At 39.9% G+C, this 26,310-nt stretch overlaps 1 protein-coding gene across 1 annotated transcript in view; it reads right to left on the reverse strand.

Annotated features, from left to right (window-relative positions):
* Positions 1-26,286, reverse strand: part of Ssfa2 (sperm specific antigen 2) — a 38,740-nt gene extending 12,454 nt beyond the window's left edge. Inside the window, exons 1-13 of the mRNA XM_012514129.2 lie at positions 26,204-26,286; positions 22,963-23,012; positions 22,069-22,125; positions 20,167-20,206; positions 19,980-20,078; positions 18,264-18,472; positions 16,385-17,085; positions 9,593-9,665; positions 5,491-5,579; positions 3,001-4,212; positions 1,244-1,318; positions 1,038-1,165; positions 481-631 (exon numbers count right to left, since the gene is read on the reverse strand). Of these exons, the coding sequence (XP_012369583.1) occupies positions 481-631; positions 1,038-1,165; positions 1,244-1,318; positions 3,001-4,212; positions 5,491-5,579; positions 9,593-9,665; positions 16,385-17,085; positions 18,264-18,472; positions 19,980-20,023 (2,682 nt within the window). The 5' untranslated portion in view covers positions 20,024-20,078; positions 20,167-20,206; positions 22,069-22,125; positions 22,963-23,012; positions 26,204-26,286. The remainder of the gene's footprint in view (positions 1-480; positions 632-1,037; positions 1,166-1,243; positions 1,319-3,000; positions 4,213-5,490; positions 5,580-9,592; positions 9,666-16,384; positions 17,086-18,263; positions 18,473-19,979; positions 20,079-20,166; positions 20,207-22,068; positions 22,126-22,962; positions 23,013-26,203) is intronic.
* Positions 26,287-26,310: the final 24 nt, after the last annotated feature.

The following is a 26,310-nucleotide window of genomic DNA, read 5'->3' on the forward strand; positions in this document are numbered from 1 at the left end:
CAGAGGCAGATTCTGGGCCCCTGTGTGGAGGATGGGAGAGCTTAGGAAAAAAGAAAACAAAATAAAGGAGAAGTTTAAATGGAACACTGCTTACTAAAATAAAAAATGGTAAAAAAAAAAAAAAAAAAAAAAACCTGAATATATTTGTATTCTTTAGAAATACATACACACAGTAATTCAAATTTAAATTAGTAAGCTTTATGCACTACAATTTTTCTTTCAAAAACTTTAAACCTATTGATGGACCCTTTATTTTTTCTTATTATCAAAAATGACCATTAAATTTTTGCAATGTATAAGTACACATTAAATATTTAAGAAAGTTATTGCAACTTGTACCAAAAACTGATGTGTGGTAAAGCTCCTTAAACATTCTGCACACTTTTGTCATTAAAATAAATGGCTGTAAGTGCAGGGGTGTGTCCTGACTCACGTGGGCGCCCGAGCTGCCCCCCAGCGCCCAGGCCCAGCGCCGCCTACCATGAGTGAGGAGGAGCGGAAGGGCGAGGGCGCCTGCGCGGCCCGGAGCTGCTCCTCCAGGTCCAGCAGGCGCTCCTCAAGCTGCAGCTCGAGCTCCTGCAGCTCCAGCCGGACCGAGTTCCTCAAGCTCTGCAGCTGATCGACTTCGTACCTGCCCGCACGGGAAAGGGGCGAGATTGAGAAACGCAGTTCACAACTTTTTCCCCACAAGCACTCTGATAATTACTGCACGCTAACAGAAGACACTGTATACCAAGTTTCATAAATCTGTACACGTGCACCACAGGAGGTGTGGCCCCGGAACACGGGTCTCACCTTGTCCCTCTCTTCTCTCTCGCCAACTGACCAGCACTGACTACCAGGCTACAAGCATCTTCAGTCATTCCCTGAAGACCCAGATGTTAGCAGAATATTCCGTATGCCTCTTTATTCATCCAGCTCACAAAACATACAGGATACTAACACAAGTAACAAGAACTAGTTTTGTAAAACCTCCTGAAAATGTTTCTTTGAATGACAACTTGTGTGCATTATGTTGAGACAAAATGAGCTTCTACCTTTCCTCCTCAGTCATATGGTGATACACCAAGTTCTGCTGGCGCAGCATTGCCAATTCCAAGTCCATCATTTGGGTTCTAAACAAATTCAGGCTCCGCCTCATTACCTGAAGCTCCTGAAAAGTATTCTAAAATGCAATAAAACAAAATTACACTTCTGCATCATACAAATTATTTTGCAATGCAAAGACAAAGTAGGAACTTACTTCGTAAAGAGGTAGAACAGATGATTTCTGAGTACTGTATGGAGCAGCAGCAAGGTCAGGGCCTCCCATGGGGTACTTCAATAAATGAAAGCAAGAAGGATTAACATCAGTGTTCCATGGCTACTTCCAAATTTTCTAAAGTGCTAAAAGCACAATTTGAGGCCTATATGTTTTTCTTTTTGAGGCAAAATTAAACAAAACTCTTGATATGGTATGCATGAACAAGAGATATTAGTTCCTAGCCCTCTTAGCTGTTCTAGGCATGGGTCAGTCTATGTATAGTTCACCATATCTATGTTTTACAGGACTTTCTTCTTGCTTTGAGAAAGTACAGAAGCAAAAGTGAAACTCAGAAGTGCAGGCCAAGCTGCAAATGTCATCCAGAGGTCACAGAAATGAGTGAGGTAGCTCCAGAGAGCAGCAAGCAGCATCACACCCTTAGACATTCAAGCACCTGCTCCACGCCACTATCTCAGAGAAGGCAAAAGGCCCCCTGCCTCGAGGTGGTCTCACAGCATAGCAAGAAAGAAATGCCTTAAAAAATTATTATAGAATTTGAGGGGCATATGTGCTAGGATGAAAACAGAAGTACAGACTAGTTAAGTTTTTCCAACAGTGGTAACACGTGAGTTGCATCTGAACAGGAACTAGAATTTTGTCATGTAAAGAAAGGTGAGAGCAGGAGACCTGGGAAAACACACGCAAGCTGCATGCTTGGGTCACCATGAGCACACAGCTCCCAGAGCCCTGCACACAGTTCAGAGTGGCCAGAGCTCACAGCTAAGTGCGGAGACTGTGGAAAGCATCAGTCTGCAGAAGAGGTAGGGTGGGAGGTTCATTAGCAATGAGACACCCAAGAGGAAGCAACTACCAAGTGGGCAACACAGCTGGCCCAGAAAGGTGCCCAAGGGTGTAGGGGACAGGGCTCTGGAAACCCCCAGCTACACACAACTGCAGGAACAGTTCAGGCATGGTTAGAACTATATTTCATAGGGAGGAAGAAGAAACACCCATATTCGGTTCAAACCGCAAGGGGAAACATCTATCCCAAGGACACATTCTATATTTAAAAGATGGCATATCTTATAGGACTTGAAACACTACAACTCTAGTTTTTACTTTCAAGGCAGCTTGCCGTCCACTCTTCCACAGTAAACGATTACATGCACGCTGAGTTCACACTGTACCTGAGTTTCTCTCTTCGGAGTGGTTTGAGCCTTTGAACCCAGTAGAAGGAGACTAAGTCTGGGCCGGAGACCAGTATCCGAGGTCAGTGAGTGAAGGGGAAGCTTAGTCAGAGAGCTATAAGCACGACCAGGAGAACACGGTGCCACTGAAGCAGCAGGACAAGAGCTTAGAGAAGGAAGAGGTGGTCAATACAGCCAAGTAGCAGGAAACAGAGAAAAAGACCTTTGAGAGAGGTTTTTGTTTTTCTTAAACAGGGTGACTTCATGTTTTTAGAATAAGGCACAAACAATGGATGACAGATTGAAAAAGGGAGGCGATCTAATGAGCAAAATCTTTCCAGGAAGGGAAGGAGACTCTGAGCAGAGAGGTTAACCTTGTTTAGGGATAATTACAGCTTTTCCCATGAAACAGAAGGGAAGTGTACAGGAGAACAAGTAGTGGCGAGCTTACGCATGGAAAAAGTAGTTAGCATAGTCTATGCTGGATGAGTCTTTGCTTTTCACTGAGTGAAATGGTGCCTAGAGCAGTAACATTTTAAAAAGCTTAAAAAGAGCAATTCTTCTTCCTACCTGAGAAAGATTCTGCAGGGAGTTTCTAATATGATGCAACACTCTTCGCAACTGCATTTCTATGGCAGACGGAGGATTCACAGCATACCCTCGGTAGGGGTAGGCAGCATGTCTGTGTGAGTAAGGACATCCGAGAGGAGAAGCGAAGGCAGAGCAGGTGGCCCCTGGGATGTTGGGGACACTGTGTGCACTCAGCGTTCTCATGTGCTCACACAGTGGCCTGTCCGCCCACTCATGCAGAGTGTGAAGGGAGCAGGTGGACTGAGATATGCGTGCTGGGACAACCTGGGGACAGACAGGAGTCCTCCTGGGGTGGCATTCCTCCAACTGCCTCACCTCACCCCGGGAGGCCTCATCCTCCTCCTTTACAGATGGTGGAGAGATGAAAATGGTGGATTTGACTAAAGACTGACTGTCGGGTGCAGTGGCCCCTTTTCCCGATTCCTGCTGCTCTTCGGGCGTGTACTTGTAGGTGAAGGAAGGGGGGCTGCACCTGGTCTCTTTTCCAGGAGATAACCGGACATTGACGGAGGACACAACCCTGACTGGGCTCAATAAGGTCGTTGGTAAAGACTGAGACCTTCTTAGAGGATAGCCAGCTTTTGCAAGTAAGTACCTCTGTTTTAACAGATCCTTTGACTTGATCAGGCTGCGCCCCACCCTTTGATTAGACAAGCTGCAAACCTTCATTTGTGCTCTCTGTAAAGCTGTATTAACTCTATCCACAGAAGAAGGAGGCCCAGGTGTATTTTCAGCACTGAGATCACGGCACTTAGCCTCAATGGAAGCCAGTGATTTCAGGATATGGTGTGTGGTGTACTGGGGAAATTCACACTCGCTGCTTTTGTCCACATCACTTTCACCACTTGCTTCCCTCAGCAGCTCCAGTGTTTGTGCTGAAGATGATCCCTCTCCCTCCTCAGTGACGTCAGTTTCACGATCCCCTGGACTACAAGAGGACGGTTCAGGTCCCGCACTCTCCTCAGGCCCGCACTGAGGGAAATCCTGGCTATCTGACATTCCTTTGTCAGCAACTGATGCTGCCTTCGCTCTTCCTTCCTGAAGAGGGCTTGGCAACTCCTCCTCTGACTCATTAAAATAAGGCTGGTCTTGTACTGTTGGTGTAACAAGGTCTTCACCAAATGATGTGACTGTCATCTCACTGTCACAGCTATCAGCGCTACTCCCCATGGCTTGCAAGGGCTCATGGACCTGTGGAAAGGAACCAGATGGGAAGATGAATACACAGGGAGTGAACATCATTAGCCGAACACCAGTGGACGCAGTGCAGCTGGGCCTGTGGGGGTGCCACCCCAGCTGTGGCCTGGGCTGCTCACCACTGCTTTCGCTGCACCGACTCAGCTAACACCTCCTCATTTTCTCACAAACGTGATTTTAGAACCTAACCATTTCCCCTAAATTTCCTTTCCAATGCCCTCCTCCTCTTCTTCCTACATATAATACTGACTCAAACAGAAAATAGACAAAACTCTCTTAACATTCTTCTCCAAAACCAACAAGTTTCCTACATTCTCTTCCCAACATTCCCACTTTCTGGCCATTCTGAAAAGAAACTATCCCTTTTACCAAAGTGACTCCCCTGGCCTACACTTCTGATCATATTCTCTGCAGTTCCAGGGTGTTCCTCCACAGCTTAATCCCAGATTGTTCTGGAACAAATTCCCCCCCAACCGCACATCTTTCTAAGTCTCTCCAGTGATCCTTCACTTTTCTTCCTCATCACGGACTCGTGCTCCAGTCATGTTTACTCCACCAGAATTGCTTTTTCCTCATCTATCTCCTGCATCAGCTACAACCTTACCTTCTCCCTGAACTTTCTTTCTTAAAGTCTCTCTCATTTTTCTGCCCACTTTCTTTCTGAGTTGCCTTAGATGTATCTCTTCTCTTTATTCTTAATGTACTGTGTCTCTATGTTTTCTTTTCGTCATTCGGATCACTTAAAATTTGCTTCATGATGTTTAAAGGCTTTTCCTGTGCACTATTTTACTCCACATACAAACCACAAGCTCATCAAGAACAGATTTGCTCCTGCCTTCTGAAGGTCCTAGCAGAATAAAGCACAAACTTAAGTGTAACTCTGACACCTACTAGGAGTTACTAGTTATTAGGATCCACAGCTATTTTGAGTTATTAAATAAGCAAAGTAGTTACTGCAAAATGTTGAAACACAATGATTAAAAGCAAGACAACTAACAGACCTAGCAAGGCAATGATCGAAATAATCCCTTTACTGGTGATCCAAGAGTTGAAAAACAAAAAAAAAAAAAAAAACAAGAAAAATTCAGTGAGAAAGAAGGAATTAGTGAAACCGGTAATTCACAAACATATGATATCTACATCCCAGAAGTTTTATTCTTATTATCATTTGAAAAATAAAAAATTCAGTCTTGCAATAGCCATTGGGGGAAAAAAAAATCACTTTTAAATGAGTAAATTAAACATACTTCCTACTACAAAAGAAAATTTTACCTGAAGATGATTAAGGGAGAGGCAGTCTGCAGAATCTTCAGCAAAACCACTGCTATCAGAATGCTGACTGGCAGTACGTAGCAGATGATCTACAGCAGAAAGCACGGTGGTTACAGACACAATTCCAGCAGATACAAGAAACAGAAGATTCCTTCTCAGAAAAGTATGCACTGTTTATGCAAAATTGTGGCTGCAAAGCACAGGAGTTAACGCAAGTTCAAAGGAAAACAGATTTTCTACCAGAAACTCAGCAGTCACTAATTAAGCTCTAACTATACTGCATTTTAATAAATACAATTAACATCTTTATTATTAAAAGAACAGCTGCCCAAAATTTAAAACAGAAAATGCTTCTACTAACATGGATGTCCTACAGTAAACCATTTGCCCTACATAAAAATGTAGACAATTACAACTTGAAGTGTAGAATGTAAAAAACATGTCTCTTCATGCTGTTTGAGATCCCAGCCCTCTGTGAAGCTGAGGCAGAAGGACTGCAAGTGGAACCCTTTCTGGACCTAGTGAGACTCTGTCTTAAAACAAGAAATAATTAAGTGGGGTTTACTGAAACATTCTCTGATGTTTCAAGTGATGCAAACATTAAGTTATGAGACAATTCTTTCCCAATAATTTTAAACAGATTAAACTCACATATAACACTGTTAATCTTATAAAATACTTCCCTTTATTTTTCTGCTGCAAAACTCAACTACTAGTTAACATAAAAAAATGTGTGTCAGTGAAGTGATGAACTACACACAGGCAGCAGCACATTCCCCGCAACTGCAGGGGCCGCGGGAGGCTACAGCTACCCCACCTCCCAGGAGCCAGCCCCTTTGACAACCAGCAGGGTCGCAGAACTCGGAGAGCAACAGGCTGACTGCCAGTGTGCTTACCAGATCCATGGTCACCAAAGATCTGAACCATACACGGTAACAACCAGATGATATGACTGAATAGTATCCAAAATCAGTAAAAGGGCACCGGATGTTTTAAAATATTTCAGGGGCCAGGGAGATGGCTCAGTGGAATAAGAGCTTCCCTGGCAAGCGCAAGGGCCGGAGTTCAATCCCTGGTTCCACCAAAAAAAAAAAACAAACCTATTTCACAGCAGTTTCAAGTTTCATGGACTCTAGAGATTTTTTTTTCCCCATTAAAATTCAGAGTAATTCTGCATTTTTTATTTTATTTTATTTTTGGTTATGAGCAGAATATATTTATTGAGGGAGAAAAGCTCCTGTCCAAGACAGGGACAGGAGGGGGGCCCGAGTGGGTTGTTCCCTGGGATCATATTTTTATAATATTAATAAAACTATATAATGAAATTTAAAAATTATTCCATATTCCTGGTAAATTTAGATAAAAAATAGGAAAACTGAATTGCAATAAGCTGTTATATCAGCTTAACTAGGCACTAACAAAAAAGGATTAAAACCTTAATTCACAGAAGTTATATTTTTCTCTTTTTTAAACTAAATTGTCAGGCTTTAAAGGCAGAAACCTTACTTATTCCTCCAAGTCCAGTAAGCTGGAACAAGCTGGCTGCTTGGCAAATCAAGGGTACCTGTTTCCTAAGAACAGCAGCAAATTGAAGCGGGCACTGAAATGACTTGGAAGTGAAAGGGCAAACACCCTTGGTGTGGGGCCAGGGAAGCCAGGGGGTCTGTGCTGGCAGTCTGGGCCGGCTCCACTCAGCTGCGGGGTCCTGTCTGCACACACACAGCTTAGGCCCTAATCTAGGCTGGTTAGTGATAGGTTCTGGCCCTAGTATGAATTACTACATTATTATGGTGGTCATCTAATATGGCTGAAGCCCTTAAAACAAAGCTTATCTTCCCAGAAACCACCTCCATGCTTCTTCTCCAACCCATGCCAGGGTACAATTTCCTTTCACCTTTTCCACCACCTCAGGGAAGACCCCAGTCAGCTCCTCAGAGATTTCTAAGCATCCCCCTCAAACTCCACCCTACCAAACATCCCTAAAAGCCTCAGCTCTCTGTCTCAGGCCAGAGGATCTATCTGCCCCATCTGCCCTTGATCTCTCTGGATCTCTGGAATTAATAAAGGCTCGTTTTATCTTTCCAATGTCTTTACTGCACTGCTGAAAAACCTATCAGTTAGGCTTCAGAGCTGGTGGGAGCATCAGAAAGCACAGGGGCCCAGGCACAAGTTTTTACTGTGCTTTCCACCATGAAGCAGTAACTTCTCTCCTCTTTAAAATGAAATAAAAGTAATTCTTCCACCTCAACATGGCGCTGCCAGGAGGAAAGGAGGACACTGGCAAAACTGCTTTGCAAACAATGAAGACCAAGCTCATCTGTACTCAGGCATTTCTGTGTTACAATAAACAAATTCCCCCATTAAAAGAATGGAATTAAAAAGGATTAAACCTCTGTGCTGATGATATGATTTTATTTCTAATTTAAAACTAGGGTTACCAGAGGAGAGCAAAAATTATCAAATTTGGAAGCTATTTGTTCAGTATCATATAGACACAAAACAGAAATGTGTATGTTCTCTGCAAAAGAAAACTGTGTCTTCTGCAACAAAGAAAAACTGGGGGCTATTCTCACTGTGCCCAACAATACTAACCTGTGATGTCGAGCTGACTGACCAATCCTCTCCAAGTAATACATCCCAGACCAGATTACTGATTCACGTAACTTTAACTTCAAGTCTGCTTCCTAATGAACCTTAGACACTTTAACTAACTTTACAAAATGAAGAATGATCACTGATTTTAATTCTGTAATTATGAGTAATCCAAGCATCATATCACACTATGAGAACTGATAGGTTACCTTCTTAAAAAACTAAATTACTGTTGCTATTTTCTGTCCCTGTCTTGTACATATATTTTAATAATTTCTATTGTTAATAGTTTGGTGCACAAAAAAAACCCAATATTGTTTCAATCCCCAGTTCTGAAAACAAAAATTTTTTTTTTGCTTATGCCACCAGAAATTAGAGTCCTAGAAGTGATAAGAAAAAACTCCAGATACAAACACAAATCACATCTCATCTTCTCCCACCACTGTGATACGAGTTAAACTGACCTGTTTCCAGTCCTGCTTTGACACATGGCAAGCTGTTTTTCCCAATGTGTTCCTTGTCTAACATCTATAGCAAAAATACCCTCATTTTCATGAATCTGTCTTACGGCTCAGAAACATATGCATTTATTTATGGACTTAAAATGGAAAAAAGTAGTGAAGACTTTTTTGTGTGTCTGTCGAGAGCTAGAGTGACCCAGTGACAGTGATGCCCTTGGTGTTAGTGCCTACTGCAATGCAAAACCAAACAATCATACCCAAATGTCCCTTACGAAGTAATTTCAGAGATTAGGAGGGAACAAACGTGTAATTTCCCATTCTGGGAACGTACATATAAATCTTTGCCTAAAAAAAAACAAGCAGGATGGTTCAGCATGCGTAAGCTTTTAAAAATACACAGTAGTGCTACTGTCAGTGATCATTCTCACTTCTGCCTCTCCCTTTTCTAAGTCTCCAAAGCTTCATCAACTTTAAACCAGACATCTTTTTCTGATTGCAAGTCAAAAGGGAAAGGAATGGATTCAAAGAGCCTTTGGTCAATAATTAATAATTCACGAGAAGCACAGTATCTACAATCACTCACCTTTGACTCAGAGTTTGAATTTAATTTAACTAGGTTTAACTATTGCTGAGAAACTGGTACTTTCTGCCAGGGTATATCCCGTGAATCATAATGATGCATTATATTTGAATAATGAAAACACTGATAGGCACCAAGTATATTTTCAATCATCACAATGTAAAAAGTAGCCCTGTTCTGTTGCTCTTTGGATCACTTTCCACCCAGGCATGATGCAGAACTGAAAAATATTTACTGCACATATGATTGTGTAAAGAGGGCATCACAGGACAAAGAAACTAATTAATGTATGAGCACAGAAGCCTTTAAAAAAATACAAAAATCAGAGAAGCAAACAATGAAGAAGCATGCCTGTCTTCCCTAAGCTTTCTACAGTTACTGCTGCTATACACATTGAGTGTGTTTTCCAACCCTACTGCCACCACCTGGACAAACGTACATGGGAACCAATGGCTAGGCACTGACTTACCTCGTTTGGACTTGGTGAGACCTAGCTGGTACGTGGCTGGAATATGAGGCGCTTCTCCCTCTGTACTCTGAACCTGAAGAACAACAATCTCTTTATAAACTTTTATTAAACAAACAAACCTAATTAAAATGCACCAAAGTTGGGGACCAGGGGGATGGCTCAGTGGAATAAGCACTTCCCTGGCAAGCACAGGGCCTGAGTTCAATCCCCGGTTCAGCCAAATAAAATGCACCAAAACACTGTAAGCAATTTAAAGACACTTTTATCTCAAAATAATTAGAATACCTTACCACTTAATTTCAGATCTAGTTTCTTGTTAACAGTAACACTCAAGGTAGTAGCTAGTAGAGAAAAAGCACTGCATGCATGAACTCCTTCATTTTTAAAGAGTTATTAATTTTCTTTTCAGCCAATTCTCCATCCAGGAGAAATGTGAATACTCCACGCAGTAGGCTACAACTGACACACTCAAGGGGCAATTTACAAGTCTTGTGTATCTGAAAATGCAATATCAAGCTCTCACTGCAACGTTTTTAAAATCCCACAAATTTTCATGTATCAAATGTCATTCATATGTGAGACTGCTTTGTCCTGGCATAAATTTTCTTTGAAGACATGTTTGGGAAATTTTAAGTACAAAGGCAGGTTTTAGTACAGAACTAAAATGCTGAAAGGTCTGAACTATCCTCCCTAAAAAAACTCTGTATGAAAAGGTACCACACCCACAAAAGTTGACTTTCGTACATCTTCTTCTATCTGCACAACTACATTACTTAGGAATTTTCACATTCCTAACTGCTACCCTCACTCCGCATATATTGTGCCTATTCTAACACAACTGATGATGAATAAAGATTAAAAATTTGAAGGAGGAGGAGGTATACTGATTTCCATCGCTTTACCTATAAGAATTAGTACTGAAATCGTAAATAATATCTGAGTAAGGTGAGCAGGATCTGAAGTAGAATTCCACTATGTTTAGAGCTGTATGTCTACTCAAGAAGAAACATTCCATAGGACTAAGAAAAAGGCCAGCAAAGATTCAAGGTATTATTACCCAACCGAAAAACTCTTCTAATTATGAAGACTGAAAGCAATGTTGTCACTTAAGGCCATTACCTGTGTAACAGATGTGTAAGTCCTATAATTCTTTGCTATTATTTAAAAATAATAGTATAGTACTCAAAACAGTAGAAACAAGTTCAACAGGAAAACCATTGTTTTGTGAGGAAACAAAATGAATTTCTTTTTATATTCAACAAAAGGCCTATTATTAGCTACTGTCCAAACTCAACCTACTTCAAAGAGTTTTCTGTAAGTTTAATATCAAGCACATTAAAATCATATAGAAGAAACCAAGTAACTTTATTTATATTCTAGGCATCTCTCCACCTTAACACATTCCAAATTATAATCTCTTACATTTAAATGCAGGATTATTACACAATTCTATTTTAGACTTATAAAATTAATCAGAAAGTAACATGTCTTTAAAAAACAAGTTTTCTGAGTATATTATTTTTCAAGATATTATTCTTTCAGGGCAAGCTGGTTCAAGCCTATAGGTCCAGGAGGCTGAGGCAGGAGGATCAGCAAGTTCAAGGCCATCCTGGACAATTTACAAGATGCTGTGTCACCATAAAAAATAAAAAAGGGCTGGGGATGTAGCTCAGTATGAGACTTTATTTTAAAAGTCAATAAACAATAAAATGTTAATCTAGGCAAAAAATTTTTGTTCTTTCATCTTTAATTACAAAGTCCCCCATTAAGTGCTAGAAAGGGCCACTTAAAAAAATCTGAGAGGGCCTGGGAGATGGCTCAGTAGAATAAGTGCTTCCCTGGCAAGCGCATGGGCTCGAGTTCAATCCCCGGTTCCACAAAAAAAAAAAATTCTGAGAGTCAAATTTTACTAATAGAGCAATGGCTGATCATTACTCTCACTTAGCAAAATCAGAGTATGCAATTACTAACGTCAGAAACAGACAAGCTGAGCTAATGACAGTGGGTGAACTGCTTGGATATTTTATTTTGGTCACAATGTGCAAAGGCAAGCAGTCCATGTCAAGATGTGCACACCTCAGAGAATGGTGACGCACACGGAGGACTCACACTGGAACACAGGGGACTTGCCCTGCGCAGTGGTTCAAACGCTCAGGAGGACTCTGGTCATATGCTACAGAAGGCTTTTCACAAAATTCCCGAGAAGGCCAGAATGTAACTGACTCAAGTGAGAATCACTAGGCGCTCATTATACTGTTTAACCTTCAGGTAAGCTTGAAACAAAATAAAAAATAAACAAGAAAAAACTTTACTGAACCAAAATGACAAAATCCTTGGTCTCTATATTTGGGATGTAAAGAGGTATAAAAAAAACAGCTTAAGTATAGCCCACACACTTGGGTTATTGCAGAAACCACAGCTTTCTGAATCAATGCCTTGCTAACATGACAGGCACCTACTTTGGTTTCTGAACAGCTGTCATGTTTATCCTGACTAAGGGCGCTTCCTAGGTACAGTATTACTGCACAGTTTCCACAGGCCAGCAGTGTGAGGTGTTCCAATGCAAACCTTCCACCACAGGTAGAGACATACATATCTCTTCTTGAGAAAACCAAAATTAGTTTTAAAAATTATAATTCTGTTCAACTTTTAATCTCAAAACATTTCAAATAAAAGCATTATTTTCAGAAGAAGTTATATGGCGCTGCACACCTGGTAACTTGAGTCCCGTGCTCAACCTGCCAACCAACCAACCTATAACAAGTTAGCTATACGGTGTCTGTAAAAGCAGTCAGTCTCTAGAAAGACTGGAACTGAGAATCTTATTCACACTATTAATTGGCTGAATGGCTTGTGATAATCATTTGTGATAAACATCTCAGTTTTCTGTATTGTAAAATGAAAATTCCTACCTCCCAGAACCTTAGAAGAGCAAACAGTGCTGTAAAGTACCATTAAATACCAAGGAGTGGGGAGAGTTCTTACTTGTAAAGAGAAAAGCCCTGAACAAACTCAAAGATCCCTTTATGTGCTATTCTATGATTCTATTTTACATATAAAGTTTAATTCCAATGAAGGTCTCCAGATTTTAAATAAACACACACAATCATGCACACATATACACACAATTTTTTACTACTAAACACTTTAAAAATGAAAGTGAAGATATTGTAAATAACAGAATGCAGTGCTTATTTGGGCTTTGAAGGAACAGGCATCTATACAGACATCATGTGAAAGAGTTTACATTCTTGTCTTCAAAGGCACACTTTAGATTTGTAAGGCCAAAGGAAAAACGATTTACAAAACAGCATTGATCTTGGATTATCTTAAGAAAACAGTAACATAATGGGGGAAAGAAATCTAAGACTGAGTAATCAGAAGTGAGGCTTAGTAGTTAAACTGTCAATCAGAATAAAATTAAGGTTAAAAAGTTACCAAAACTTCAGTATTTCAAGAAAAGCTTGCATGTTTATCAAATAATGATTATATTTAAATATAAATTTATTTTCAGAATAAGAAGACCAACAACAAAGACACAGGTACAAGTTCCTCCTCCAACCATCAAGCATAAGAAGGTTTTCTCTTACGTCTAAAAGATAAACAGCTGCTTACTGGGTACGACTGCTTGAGCTAGTGCCAATCATCCACATTACTGCTACTCTATGAGTCTGGAGAGTTACTAACATGGAGTCACAAAAATTAATCAGGGAAAACATAAGAACTGTTCATTCAAGGTTCTAAGAATCAGAAAATTAATTAAAAAAAAAAAACCTCAAGGGTAAGGTGTGCAATTTCTAGACACACTAAAATTTTCTAAAACCCTCTGTACAAGGCAAATTGACTTTTAATTGAAAATACCATAGTCTGCCCTTCCTGCTTCTCATTTTTTAGCATAAGAAACTGCCGTTTCCCTTGTCCTCAGCCTGGATCAGTCTTGCCACCGACCCAGGCCTCTCCACACTGAAGCATCTCCTCCTGCGGCCCTGGAGCAGGCCTATCTTACCTCGCATCTGGGCAAAGTGGGCCGCTGTACGCACAGAACCACCCGCAGAACGCGCTCCCTCCTGGCACCCCAGGGCAGCCAGTGAACTGGCTCACTGAGAGAAAGAAGGCTCTAACTTATATTTACTCACTGTACAGGAAGAAAATTCACAACAGGAATCAAACCTCAACTGAAAGGGATCCAAAAGAAAAATAGTCGTAAGCTACTTTAAATAGGATCTAAAAGTCTGCTTCAGCAAGATTGTTCTCTTCATCTGTCAATGATTCAAATCATGCTGAAGGGGAAATTAAAATAACACAGTATTTCCCCTCTTTATCCATTGTTCTACAAGCTTTCTTTAACGCTCCCAATGGGATAAAAACAGAATTCTAGGAGGTTTTTTAAAATGTGTACTTTAAATACATCTGACAAACAAAATTTGTTATTCTTAAAACTCCCCCTATTTAAAATGTAGCTCTGGTTGATCCAATACTCTTTTTTTAAAAAAAGAAACAGCTTCCCTTATTCTTCAATTGCCAATGTAAGAAATCTTGTATTCTAAAAACTGTCCACATCACTTTTTCAGTTTTTGCCAGTAGAGGGAGCAAAACTATTCAGTCTATCACCAATAAAGTTGCCACCAAAGTACACCCTGCACATTATAAATGTTTAAGTTTTTTTTTTTTTTTTTTTTTCAGAACCGGTGATTGAACTCAGGCCCTTGCGCTTGCCAGGGAAGCACTTATTCCACTGAGCCATCTCCCCGGCCCCCCAACGTTTAAGTTTTATGTGCTCCATCTTAAATCTTTAAAAGAAAAAACTCACACTATGGTTTAAAGGCTAAAATTCTAGAAAAAGAACTGATCTGCTTGAAAATGTACACCTACAAATACTGTCCAATGTGTTACCAATATCAGATTTCCAATGAATACAGTATACAGATGTTCTTACTCTCTTCTCTTACAGTGAGCAAACTGTCACATCTAATTATCATGGAAGAGTGGCCCTATGGTAAGGCAAAGTTAGATTTTAATCACAATACTGGGACAAGTTTTAGAATTTTTTAAAAATGTATTTAGTACAGGGTCTCACTATGTAGATCAGACTCATAGTGATCCGGTTTTCAGCCTCCCAAGCGCTGGGATTACAGGTACGTGCCACCATGCCCAGTCTGTTGCAGTCTCAAGTGTACCCTGGGGTAGGGTCGGTAGGGCAGCTAGGGATCAATCCTGGCTGCTGTGCTCTGCCTAAGCAGGCACTTTAATCTGCTGAGCTATCTAGCCAGCCCTGGGACAAGTTTAGATTACAACAAGTTTAGATTACCAAACTCAAATGGGAATCAGGGAAAGAGAAAATAGTTTTAATGCATTCATCAGTCATTTTGTTCAGTCAAATGAGAAATTCTGTTAGAAATTAAGGAAACAAATATAAAATATTTGAAGAAATAAATGAAAATGAAGTTTATAAGAAAATCAGAGCTCCCACTTCCTTTTTAGCTAAATTAAAATATCAAAAAATATATTCAAAGAACCCCTGAAAGGTAAATGACTATCAGCAACTAAGTGAAAAAGCTTCACTAACATGACACACAATCATCTGAAAGTATTTATGGGTAAAACCAATTATTCCATTTTCCATGTTTCTAAAATAATTAGCATATGATTCTAAAACTAGTTATTACTCCAGGAAATTTTTGACATAATTTTTCAGAAAGGAAAGCTGTACATTACTACGTAATTGAAAGCCAGAATTCTTCAAACACATGCCTCAGTTTCTTCATGTGAAGATGAGACCACCACTGCCTGCCTCCCCGCCTGAGAGAAACACTTCAGGAGCCAAAGACACTGCACTGTGCCTCTCCAGGGCAGACTGCTCAGCTCTGGCTTCTGCTGGGGCCACAGTGCTCCTAACAAGGGTCAGTTCCTACAGTTCACAAGGAGTTTTAAACCAGGTGGGCTGGTGCACACTGTAACCGCAGCTACGCAAGAGGCTGAGGCAAGAGGAAGACTGCAAGTTTAAGGCCAGCCTGGGAAACTTAGGGAAGTCTGTCTCCAATAATAAAAAAGCACCGGAGCCAGCATCACAATATTTGCTTAGCACATGCAAGGCCCCGATTCAATCCTTAGCACAGGAAAACAAACAAAAAATAAAGAAGTAGTTTTATCTAACCTTATCAAGATGAGTATCTTTATTTTGTGTAATTTGAAATTCATGCCATCTAGCAGAAATATCAATGCAAGTCCATCAAAGGCTGGCTTCCACACTTGTAGAAACCCTGCTTAGTGGGCTCTGTACCTCCTCCGGGGCTCCCTGCCCTCCTTCCCAGGTATCCAGTGCCTTCACCCACATCAGGCCCTAAGCCCTCTTTACCCTCATGCTTACCACTGAGATGCCTTAAGAAAAGTTCCTTGGAGACACAGCAATTCAGTGGCAGAGAGGGAACACAAACCCCTTTGATTTCAAAGCCTATCTTTTTAACTATTATGCAATACTGATTTGAATTTGAATGTGCTTTCTCAGCATTTTCTTGGTATCAAACTCTTAACGCTTGAGAGAGCAAGGGTTATAGGTCAGGCATCAGGTGGTGGGCAGCAGAGAAGCTGGAGGGGCCATGTGCTCTCCGGTTGCCTCAATGCAGCACACAGCTCTGGGAGCACTCTTGGTTTGTGAAACATAAACCCAGGCTGTCAACACTGGGATGCACTCCTCTAGTGCAAACCTAATAGCTACCTCTCATTTCATAAACACTTTCAGCAGTTTTTCCCTAGCTCATGATTTAAACCTGGTCTCAGTAAAGTTGTACCTACCTCTTCCATTTCAAAGGAGTCCTTCTGTTGGGTCATTATATTCCTAATGGAGGGGATGGCCAGTGATGCACAAGGTTCTTTTTCAGGTGTGGACATCTGGGCATGCTTCAGATCACTGCCATCTTGCAGCTCACCGAGGCTGGATGCACTGAAGTCACTGCCTACATCAGGTTCTACGACGTTCGATTCCTCATGCAGATTATGCCCATGATTCTCAGTTTCCTTACTTCGCTCACTATCAGTTTCTTCGTTAAAATTACTATTCGCTTCATCAGAAAGCCTGCCAGGGTCAGCACTCTCCTTAGCAGGTACTGAACCACCTGAGACTTCTTCTTTAACTGTAGCCAACATAGAAGATGAGTCCTTCTTCTTTACAACTTTTTGAGACTTCTGGTCATTTTTATTGCCACTTTCTTCAATTAGTGAAACACTAAAAATCTTTCCTTTTTCAATTCCAGGGGAAGGACTACTACCCTCCCCTTTCTCTGCTTTATCTACACATAAGTTTAGTTTCGATAGTGTTTTTATTAAGCGATTTGCAGTGTTACTTCGTGTTAAGGGTGGAGGCGCATCTGTCTCCTTGGTAGAGGCCACTGAAGACATACTGCCAATTCTCTGAAGAGGAGTCCCCGAGACTTGGGAGTACAAAGATGAAAACGCATTGGCCACAGTAGTAAGCACTTCAATTTGACGAAAACGACCTATACAAAAAAATAAAAGAAACCAATTACATAAACATAAATGTATATATACTTATGTTTATAAATACATACCTAGTAAATCTATACTGTTCAGAATCCTACCAAGATCACAAGTACTATAAAACATAGTAAGCAGAGATGAGGAAGATTTTTACTGTAAAAACCTAGTATTTACCAAAAAAAAAAAAAAAAGATAAAGAGCATGAAGACAATACTGAATAAAACAGAACTAGCTGCTGCAGGACGGCTGTAATTTGTGCTTAGGTGCTGAACTCTACTAAGTCTCTTCCAAATGTTTTACTGAGAGAAATGCACAAGTCAGGTGTGGTGGCACAGGCCTGTAATCCCAGCAGTTGGGAAGCAGAGGTAGGATGAGGCTCACTCAGTTCAAAGTCACTGTTGGCTACAAAGTGAGATTGAGGTGACCCTGGGCTACATATCAACACCCTGTTTCAAAACTACACACACAAGGGCCGGCCAAATAGCTCAGAGGATTAAAGTGCCCTGTGGCCTGCCAAGCCGGCCCCACCCCTGGGGTGCGCTGAGCAGGCAATTGAGACTGGGTGTGGGGGCACAAGCCCAGCTCTCGGGAGGCTGTAAACAGGCAGATCACTATGAGTCTGATCTAGCAGTAAGACCCTGCCCACCCTGCAGACTCTTCCCTAAAAAAAAAAAAAAAAAAAAAAAAGAAAATCCACAAAAAAAAAAATGTACAAAAGTCCTTTACATACTGAAGGAATTTACAGAGCTCTTAAAAAGAATCCACGAACAAGGAAAAAAATACTATTTTAAAGATATAATTATCAGTAAAAATGGTAAAACTGGCCATGCTCTTTTGGATTTCTAGTAAAACACCGAAAATGAACTGACTTCTTGTAATATTATCAAGACTCTACTCCCACTTTTTCCTTCTTGAATAAATGCAATGTGGAGATAATTACAAGGCCTCCCAAGTTACGAAAACATTGAAAAGAATCACTATTTGGGGAGAAGGAGAATAATATGTTAATCTATTTAAATAGAATAAAAATTTAGAATGAGTAACATAGCTACTGTGTTAATTAACATCATTAACTTTCCAGTGCTATTGCTAACATCAATAAGGCTTTAGTAATGGAACCATCTTACTGTAAATGGTAATGGTTTAAAAAAAACATGCTCATGATTAAAAAGCTTACTTGTTAAAGCATAATTTGGGTTCTCTACTTCCATCCGTTGCATTTGAGCACTCAAAAATACTTTAATATCTATTCCTCTGGCAAATGATGATGAATTAAAAAATCTGGAAGGAATTTTAGAAGCAATATCAGGTTCGTCTCGTCCAAATCCAAGATTATAAAGAATTTCTTCAGGATCTTCTTCATAAAGTTCCAACAATTCTGAAACACTACAAAACAGAACATAAGATGCAGTAAGATATGCAGCAAATTTAGAGTTGAAACCACATTATAAACTAAACATGTTCTTGCTTTCCTATGATAAAATCGTCTCAGCTTTTGTTCTTTAAGCTAGTATTCATTTCAACATCTTCTATATCATGGACCAATGGAAGACAAACCCATTAGCAGGGGTCCACTCTTTGAGGCTGCCTGTGTTGGAAAAGCACTGAGCCTAAAGAACACACTAAGAAGTTCCTCACCTTATTTTTTTTCTCATTTTAAGAGTTTCCCGGTAAAGCAATAAAAATAACTGAAGGACAGATGAAGCAGAATAAGAAAAAAGCAGATTAAAGAAATGAAGGGGAACCAGGGAGATGGCTCAGTGGAATAAGTGCTTCCCTGGCAAGAGCAAGGGCCTGAGTTCAATCCCCGGTTCTGCCAAAAAAAAAAGAAAAAAGAAAAAGAAATGAAGAGGAAAAATGTACAAGGAAGTCTGTAAACTTTGTTACTGAAGAGCAAGTGCAGAGCTTGAGCTTTCTTGCTATCTTCACCTCAGGGGAGCAATGAAGTTACCTTCCTCTCAGGAAGGACAGGAGGAGCCAACTTTCAGCTCACCACTCCCACTTAGGAAGGAGTGACGTCAGGAAAGATACAGGTAACTTACTGCCCTAATTCCTTTAGGAATTAAACATACCCTGTTCCTTCCCTCTCACACCAATGATAATCCAGGTTTTCTAAAGCTCAGTGAGTGGGAAAGTTAGGTGGGATCTGAACAGGACGCTTCAGTCTTTTCAGATAAAGGCTCAGATTGTGGTACAATAACTGCATAACAGGGGCCAGCCAGATAGCTCAGGAGATTAAAGCACCTACTCCAGGGGCTGGGGATTCCGGCCTACCATGCCAGCCCCACCCTGGGGGCACACTGAGACTGCAATTGAGACTGGGCATGGTGGCGCACACCTGTAATCCCAGCATGTGGGAGGCTGAAAACAGAAGGATCACTACAAGTCTGATCTGTGTAGTGAGACTCTGTACACCCTGCACTAAATACATAAAAAAGATAAATAAATAAAAGTAATTGCTTAACAGTTTAACTGGCCCCACAGACGCATATATTGGTTTACCTTAATGTGTATTTTAAAGATCTTTTGTTTAATGTGTTAAAAGTTATCTTAAACATCACTGTCCATTAGAAAAGTTTATCTAATTTTTATGTGAAAGATAACTTGAATCCGTAACAGAAGAGATTTTAATTCCCAATAATTAGAAGTTACTCTAGTATGAAGTTTCTCTAATTGACTCCAAATACTCATTAATGGATTCTAGCAGCATTATAAATATACTTATTGCTTTTTAGTTAACATTTTTGTTAAAGAAGCTCCCGTCAGTTATACCTACCCAGAAAACACTTCAGATTCCTTTGATTTCACACTAACAAAGTCAAATCTAAGACTAAAAATGTGACAAGCATGTCAGCATACCACGTCATCCCACCATAACTTTAGAACAAGTTACCTTGAGACTGTGCCACTACTTTTCCCAGAGCCAGTGGAATTCATACTTCTTCCTTTCTGATGAAACTGGAGTCTTCTCTCTTTGGCCAAGATAGTATTGCTTAAAAAAAAAAAAAAAAAGAATAAAATAAAGCTTTCTTTTCACTTAGTGTTAAGTTTTTAAAAAAGAGAACAAAATAATTACATACCGGCTTTCAGTCTGAGCATTACTTTCATGGAGGTGATTAGCTATAGGTAAAAATAAATGTAGAGCATAGTTATTAGAAGGACAGTAACTAAAATGACACAACTACCAACAACACAAGTTACCCATTATAGTACAGCTAACTGCCTAATATTTCAAAGTATTCTCTTGGCTCATTAAATTCACATGATTAATACAGATCAATAAGAATAGTACCAGTAGCTTTTAGAAGCTATTTTAATTTTTGGTGACATAAAGCCACTTCCACTTGAAGACTTAAAAAGAACTGTAGTTAGCTAATTAAATTTAGCAGGTTAGAAGAAAGTATCAAGAAAAGCAGCATATATGTGACATATATATTAATTTATATTTAAAACCTGTTTATGAGAAATATCCTAAGAGCAAGAAAGCATTATTTAATGTTGCAATAGTATTCACCTACTTCTGATGTTACAACCTATTTTTCATGTATGTAACTTGAAAACTTCTACTCATTTCAAAGTATACTTTCCTTTAAAAATTGCCTTTAAACTTTATCCTAGATCAACAAAGTTGAAACAAGAAAATGTTATGTTGAGAGTTAAATTTACTACTTTCAAACTTCATAGACAAACACAAAAAGTAAGATTAATTACAAATGTAACTATCTCAGCACAGTTTTTCATTTCTGATCTGCAAGATCATGACATCTTTTTGTTTCTTTGTACAGCCTTCTATGGTGCCTAACACAGCATTCCTTAAATATTTACTCAAGTATGAAAAAAGCCTTGAAATAATTTTCAGTAAAACAACATAACTGCTTTAGTCTTTAATGGGACTCTCTATTAGTTTCTGGTTTTCAATAAAATCATTCAACATCATGAAACTACTAAGGCAGATCTCAAAAGTGAGACTTCAAGTAATGCTGAAATGCATTTCAGAAAGGGGCTGACAGTGTGTACCAGCGTCCTGACTGGGAAGCAGGAAGCAGCTGCTCCTAACACAATCTATTCCTTGAAATATACTGACAAGAAATCACATATTCTGGACTGTTCAGTGATAGAAGGTACTGAAAAACTGACTTAACCTTGCAAATGGCTTGCAAACAGAAAATAAACGAGGGTACTAAGAAATGTATAAATTCAGTACTAAATTAAGTGTACAAATTCAGTTCACAATTTTTAAACATTTAACAAATGCTTCATTTTTAAATAAAGCACAGATTAATAACAAGCCCAAGAGCCACCAATAACCCATTAAACTTGAAAGAAAACACAAATGAACTATAAAATATCTTTCAAAATATCAGTGAAATAATAAAGTCTTAATTTTACACAGTGGGAAGTTTTATTATGATCCTACAGGAAAATATAACCTGAGGAAAATTAAAAAGTGTACACTTTAAAAATGCTAATGCAGGATGGCACAGTCCCCACATAACATCTTCGACATTTACTATTATTTTATCTTTGTCTTTTACCCTTCTAAAAACCAGCAAAAAGAAGACATTTGAATGCAAAGAGAAAGACAAGCTACAGCTGAAAATACGACATAAGAGCACACTAAAAATAAGCTTCACTTTAGTTTTCTTCTATATAAATATTTAAGCTTCCTTCCTTCTTCTGGAGCGCTCTCCTGTCCCTCAGATCACCAGTCTGCCACAAACAGTTCTCTCCAGCATTCAAGTCCAGGAAAGTCACAGATAAAGACATTTCGCAGTGGTGTTTAAAGCCACCCCTCGGTAGTGTGGAGGCCAGACTACGTTATTAACATATACTATAAAAGGAAAGTACTGTGAAACGTGAGCCATTTTCAAATCTTTAAATTTAACTCTTAAGATCACAAACCTCAATGTACTCAATTTTTCCATTTTTTAAAAAAGAATGTAAAGCTACATGAAGACACAATTCTTCCAAGCAAGACATACCTTCAGCTCCCAATGACAGATCATCTTCAAAACTTCCTCCATTTCTCACAAGCACGCCTAAAAGAAACACAAAAATTCAGAAAATTCTGCCTTAGCGTCATGCTCCTCCCCACCTCCACATGAAATCATTGTTTTGATTCCAACAAACTGAGCAAGCAAAATAACTTACAATACAAGAAAATATTGTGGACCTGAAGTTACTGGGAAATTATAATTACATAATTTCAAGAAGCAGCTGTAAGATTTCACTATATCATTAAGAAATCATGCTTATGGCCAGGTAAAGTACTGAGAAGCCAGGTCTACAGGCTACTGTCTATTTATCTGCCTCTGAAAGATGTCGGACTAAGTAACACATAGCCCAGAGTTTCATGGAAAATCCAAACCTGGAGCAATCATCTCTCTCCCCCTTCACATTAAACCAGGCACTCAAGCTAGGTCTTCCTGATGTTCTAAATGCTTTTTATGTGCCTTGCCACTACCTGCACATTCTTGCTGTACTCTGAACCTCAGAATTCTATCTTACATAGGGTGGTAAAATTTCAGGTGTGGCGATTTCAGTTAAAGTAAGCAAGGAAATGCTGCACTAGTTGACCTAGTTCACGCAATATATACTGTCTTTAAACCGATCACATATCTCTATTTAATTAGTCTCTGTAATATTTAACTGGGCAATAAAAAGGTAGAATTTACAGTATGGCAAAGTTTGGCAATTTGCTTAAATTCACCCTGTTTTATGGCTTATGGTGAGGTTTCTCTCCCTTCAGGCATGTAGCTCAGAATTGCGTATCTTATACACATGAACCTCACTTGTATAATTCATATATACACTTTCACCTGGAAGACAATGAAAGAGGACCCTCACAGAGATCTGGAATGTCCACCCCCTCTTACCCTTCAGTGTAGTGCCGCTCTGCTCATCCAGCGAGGCTCCCAAAGGTGTACTGAAACCACAGAACACAGAAGCCTCAGTCATGTGGAAGCCATCTGGGAACTGTGACCAACAGCCCAAGGACCTACAGTTATGCACGCGTCTAATCAATTCACTCTCCTCCCAAAACACACAAGGAATGTGAGTGGATTACGTAAGTGATATCCCACTAACTAAGCAAACACCTACCACCAAGTCACTTCACCGAGAAAGACTTAATCACACACACGTCTGATCTACTAGCAGGTAAGTGTAAAAATGCCAAACACAAGTGATATTAATGGGCATTTTCTTTGCAAAAACAAAACAGAACAAAGAATGACAATAAGCAGCATGAAAGTATCTTCCCTCGCAATCTACTCCATACTGACAGAAAACAGGAAGAGAAGAAAGCAAACTTTCAGCAGCAGGTAGTTCAGTCTAACCAGAAATGAGGCTCAGCTTCCCTACCCTCGCCACTCCCACTTCTGGGTGCCGGCCAAACCCTCCTGCACCTCAAGGTCTAAGGGCTCTACAGCTTCCAATTCACTTTCTGCTTTCAAACTAGAAAACACGTATCTTCTTCATCTGGATTTGAATCACACCAAAACATTGGTTTGAGAATTAACATTAAGAATCTGCCTTTGTTGAAATTTTTTCCACATTTTTGTCATTCAAACACAAGTATCTCAAATTTCTTTTCTCAAATATAAATACACTTTTGCTTTTCCTAAAACCAAGTTATAGAAACAGTTACATTTTGAAAACTAGAAAAAAAAAGTTCTATTTCAAAATTTCTGCTCTGTAGTACAAATCTTTTATCACTATTTACACCTGTCAAAAATTCACATCCAACATGAGTTCAATCACAAAAATACCAAAGAAATGCTAACTGAAATGACATTTAAAAGTTGAAAGTTTCTGAGAGCAGTTTTGTGAAAATCAGTATTTCTGAAATGTACATGAATCACAAGCAATTACTATGCAGATACTAATAAAAGCTGTAATGTAAGTTTTCTGCAAATATTTCAATAAAATTCTATTAACTCCCTTGTATAACTGAAAACTTTGTTTCCCTAGCGGTTCCTCTCCTAGGCCAAAACATCACTCCGTCCAGACAGTGTATTATCTGAAAACGGCATACAAGCAAAATAGAGCTAGTACTCTCGCTCGGAAAAAAGTCTTCACCTTTATAGTTACTCTCCTCCAAATTCTATCAACCCCCCCTCCAAAACTAATTCATGCAACTTATTTCCATCTAGCTGAAAAAGAAATAGTTATTAAAATAAAGATTCCCTCTAAGGGAAGAAATGTAGTGTCCCTATTCACTATTCAGGATATGGGCAGCAATGAGAAACAAGATCTGAGAATTTATCAAAGGGAAAAAAGCTGTCTTCAGGTCATTTGCACTAATGTACAACATACGCGGATGTCCCACTCTGGGAAGGACTGTACACTGCTATATAAAAGAGTTAAAAAAAAAAGTGCCTCATATTACAGCAGTGAAATCTACGATAATCTAGCCAACAGCAGAAGACCGCCTGTTCTAGTGTTTTGTGCAAAAATGAAAACTACTTTTGTATAAAACAGGTACAACTGCAGAACAAGAAAAAAGCCTATGAGACTGGGAGCCCTGGGTTACAGAACCCACCCACATAAATCAAGTTTAGCAACAAAGCTTCTGGAATTTTCAGGGACAACTGTTGTCCTGCTGGATGCTGGCATTCCTATTGCACTTCTGAAAAGATGTACTTAACTTAATCTCCTCCTGATACGATCTCTTCCACAATCTGAATTCTTACGCATCATAAAATATGATTTTTCTCTATTTTAAAAAAATAGTTTGAATAAATGCTTGCCTTAAACAATAAAATGCTTCAAGCTTATTTTGAATGGAAAACCTATTTTAAGATACCAGGAATACGACAATACACTACTTAGGACTTTCTGTACTTAAATCAATTCTTAGAATGAAGGTTTTAAAAGACCTGAGAATAAGTAAACAAAGCATTCCTCTTCAGATATTTTTCTAAAAGGAAATCTACTGTACACTGATTTCACAACACCTTTCCTAAACAGCCTCAAAGTGCTTATTTATAACTTGATGCTTTCAGCTTTTACACTACGCTGATATTTCACAATTACATGAACCAGTGGAACACCTTACCTCTGAATCCATTCTCTGAGTGGAGCCACCTAACATCTAGGCCACAGTCTTCTAATTTGGAAATCCAGGGCTCATGGAGCCAGAGCAGCAGGGGTTCCCGCTGCACACCTGCCTTTGTGCATCTTTACAGAGAAGGTCCACGTACCTCTGGACATCTCAGGAGGGTCTCTGACACCCCCGCTAAACTTTACATAATTCTGTACAGAAGACGTTCTGTAAGGCTCCAATTTATCAAAATTGGACATTATATAGTAATGGCCAATACGGTGCTGTGTTTATCTTTTGGAGAAAAAAAAATACATTGGTGTATGTAAGAATTACTTTGTAACAAGTATCTTCCCTAGTTCTACTATTTGAACACAACATTACGATACACCTAAGTGAGAAAGCAAAATAGGCTCAGAAGAGCCAAGCAAAGTTTAAAAACTGCATTCTTCCTGTAAGGTTTTATAACTTGCAGTTAAACTGGAAGCAAATACAAATGACACAAGCAGATCTTACAATAGTCAGATTTACTTGCAATATGATTCACCTCTCTGTCCTTTATCAAACACTTCTGCAGCAGTTGCCAAAGCACGCAATTAAACAGATTTACGCCGTCTGACTGCCTTCAAAGCTCTATTTCCTTCTGTGAATTTCAGTGCCATCCAACCAACCAATATCCAAGAAGTAAACTACACGTACTAAGTTAGCCAGTTTCAATAGCTCTCAACAGAACGAGCGCATACACATAAAATTCGAGTCCAATGAGTGTAAATTAAACCCTTCTGAAGCACATCGGAAAGGAAAAGGATTCCGCGCCAGGTACAGATGCCAGAACAAAAGTAAAACATCCCACGGTGAGAATTCTTCACTGCACGGACAAGGCCAGCAGCGCCGCGAGCGCCAGCCCGGGCAGCGCAGCCCAAGGCCCCCAAGCGCAGAGTCGACGGTCCCCGCTCGCTGCTCCGCTCGCCGCCGCAGCCCTCGCGGAAAGGAGGAAGCTCTCGCCGCGCACTTTCCGGTCCGGAGCCCCCTGCCGCCCGCCGACCTGCGAGCGAGGCGCGCCCGGGACTCACCGGCAGTCCTTGAGCCAGATGGCGATCTTCTCGCTGGGCACGCTCCCTGCGGGCAGAGTGGGCAGCGTCAGGCCGCGGCGCCAGGTGGGCTCGCGCGTCCCGTCCCG

Source organism: Octodon degus, unplaced genomic scaffold, assembly GCF_000260255.1.
Source record: "Octodon degus isolate 3935 unplaced genomic scaffold, OctDeg1.0 scaffold00025, whole genome shotgun sequence".
Taxonomy (NCBI): Eukaryota; Metazoa; Chordata; class Mammalia; order Rodentia; family Octodontidae; genus Octodon; species Octodon degus.